Source organism: Aplysia californica, unplaced genomic scaffold, assembly GCF_000002075.1.
Source record: "Aplysia californica isolate F4 #8 unplaced genomic scaffold, AplCal3.0 scaffold00117, whole genome shotgun sequence".
Taxonomy (NCBI): domain Eukaryota; kingdom Metazoa; phylum Mollusca; class Gastropoda; order Aplysiida; family Aplysiidae; genus Aplysia; species Aplysia californica.
Window position 1 is genome coordinate 328559 of NW_004797387.1, and position 1384 is coordinate 329942.

The 1384-nt window shown below is 41.1% G+C and overlaps 1 protein-coding gene across 1 annotated transcript in view; it reads left to right on the plus strand.

Moving 5' to 3' along the window:
• Positions 1–498: 498 nt before the first annotated feature.
• LOC101851942 (putative inorganic phosphate cotransporter) overlaps positions 499–1384 on the plus strand; it is a gene marked incomplete at its 5' end in the record, with an annotated part of 16425 nt that continues 15539 nt past the window's right edge. Inside the window, 1 exon segment of the mRNA XM_005095918.3 lies at positions 499–796. Coding sequence (XP_005095975.2) covers positions 499–796 — 298 coding nt within the window.

A 1384-nucleotide genomic window follows, 5' to 3' on the forward strand; every position in this document is an offset into this window, starting at 1 on the left:
CCCCTGACCCCCCCTCTCGACAGGCCTGATTATGCACAATATTGGAGTGATTTTATATGTGTAACATAATACTGAGTATTGGTATGGCACCGCGTGCTATAGGGACATATTAATGCGGTAGATCTAGTATGTTTTATGTAAAAATATTGGCGTGATATTGTGTGTGTATTATGTTAAGTATTAGCAGAGCGTTCTGTGTTATTGATAGAACCTCTTTCTTCTCAACAATGGGTGGCCGTTTGTACAATTTCGACCGTATTTCAGTATATTATAATTCCCTTTCTCCTCTCTCCCATGTGCTCAGTTCTCTTTTGGACATTTTCGACTCATTTTCAGTACAGAATTTCTTTTCTCTTTTATCCTGGGTGTTCAATTCTCTTTTTTATAATTTCAACTGTATTTCAGTATAGAACTTCCCGTGTGTTCATTTCTCTTTTGGATAATTTCAGCTTATTTTCAGCACCGAATTTTTTTCTCTCCTTTCCTCTGTGTGCTCAGTTCCCTTCTGGACATCTCAGCGATTCGTCATGTCGGTCCTGGTGTTCGCGGGGCTGGCCTGTCACTCTGTACAGAGGGTGAACCTCAGTATTGCAATGGTTTGCATGGTTCGCGCGGACAACTTTACCACTGTGACGTCATCTCACAACAGCGGCGGCTCGGCTCACGTGACTAACGGCTCAACGACGACGATGACGGTGATGATGGGCGAGGGAGATTCTACGTCACAGTTCAAGTACGCCTTGAGTCCACAGGTGTATCAAGACCTTCCTTCAGTGGATGAGAATCTCACAGATAGGTAGCCTACCTTGTTGACCTTCGATGCTATTGTTGTTGTTGTTGTTGTTGCTGCTATTGCTACTTCTTTTGCTCTTGCTGCTGTTCAGATTAAAAAACAAACAAACAAGCAACAAACAACAGCATGCTGCTGCTGCTGCTGCTGCTGCTGCTGCTGCTGATGATGATGATGATATTGATGATGATAATGATGATGATGATGACGACTCTCTTGGTCAGAGTTTTGTCATACTCTAAAATAAAATAATAACACATTTGTTTTTTAATACCTCGATTCCTTGAACATGGCGTTAGCTCTGTTAGCTTCACACTAGGGCTATGTACAGGAGTGCTTGTTTTTGAGTTCCAAACTGAATATTCCTGAAAATGGCTTTTTTGCCAAGTTTTTTTTTAACTCTTCGTCCACGGTGCGCCAGTTCTGAGGGCGAACAAGCGTAATGTACATTTATGATGCCCTTGGAAATGTTTTAAATCTATATAATCAAACTGTTTGCTAATTTCATGGAGCATTCATTTTTACTCTGTTTTGGTGTTTGTTCTATGTAAATAGATTTAACAAGAACGGGAGCTTATGCATAGTTTGAGGGAG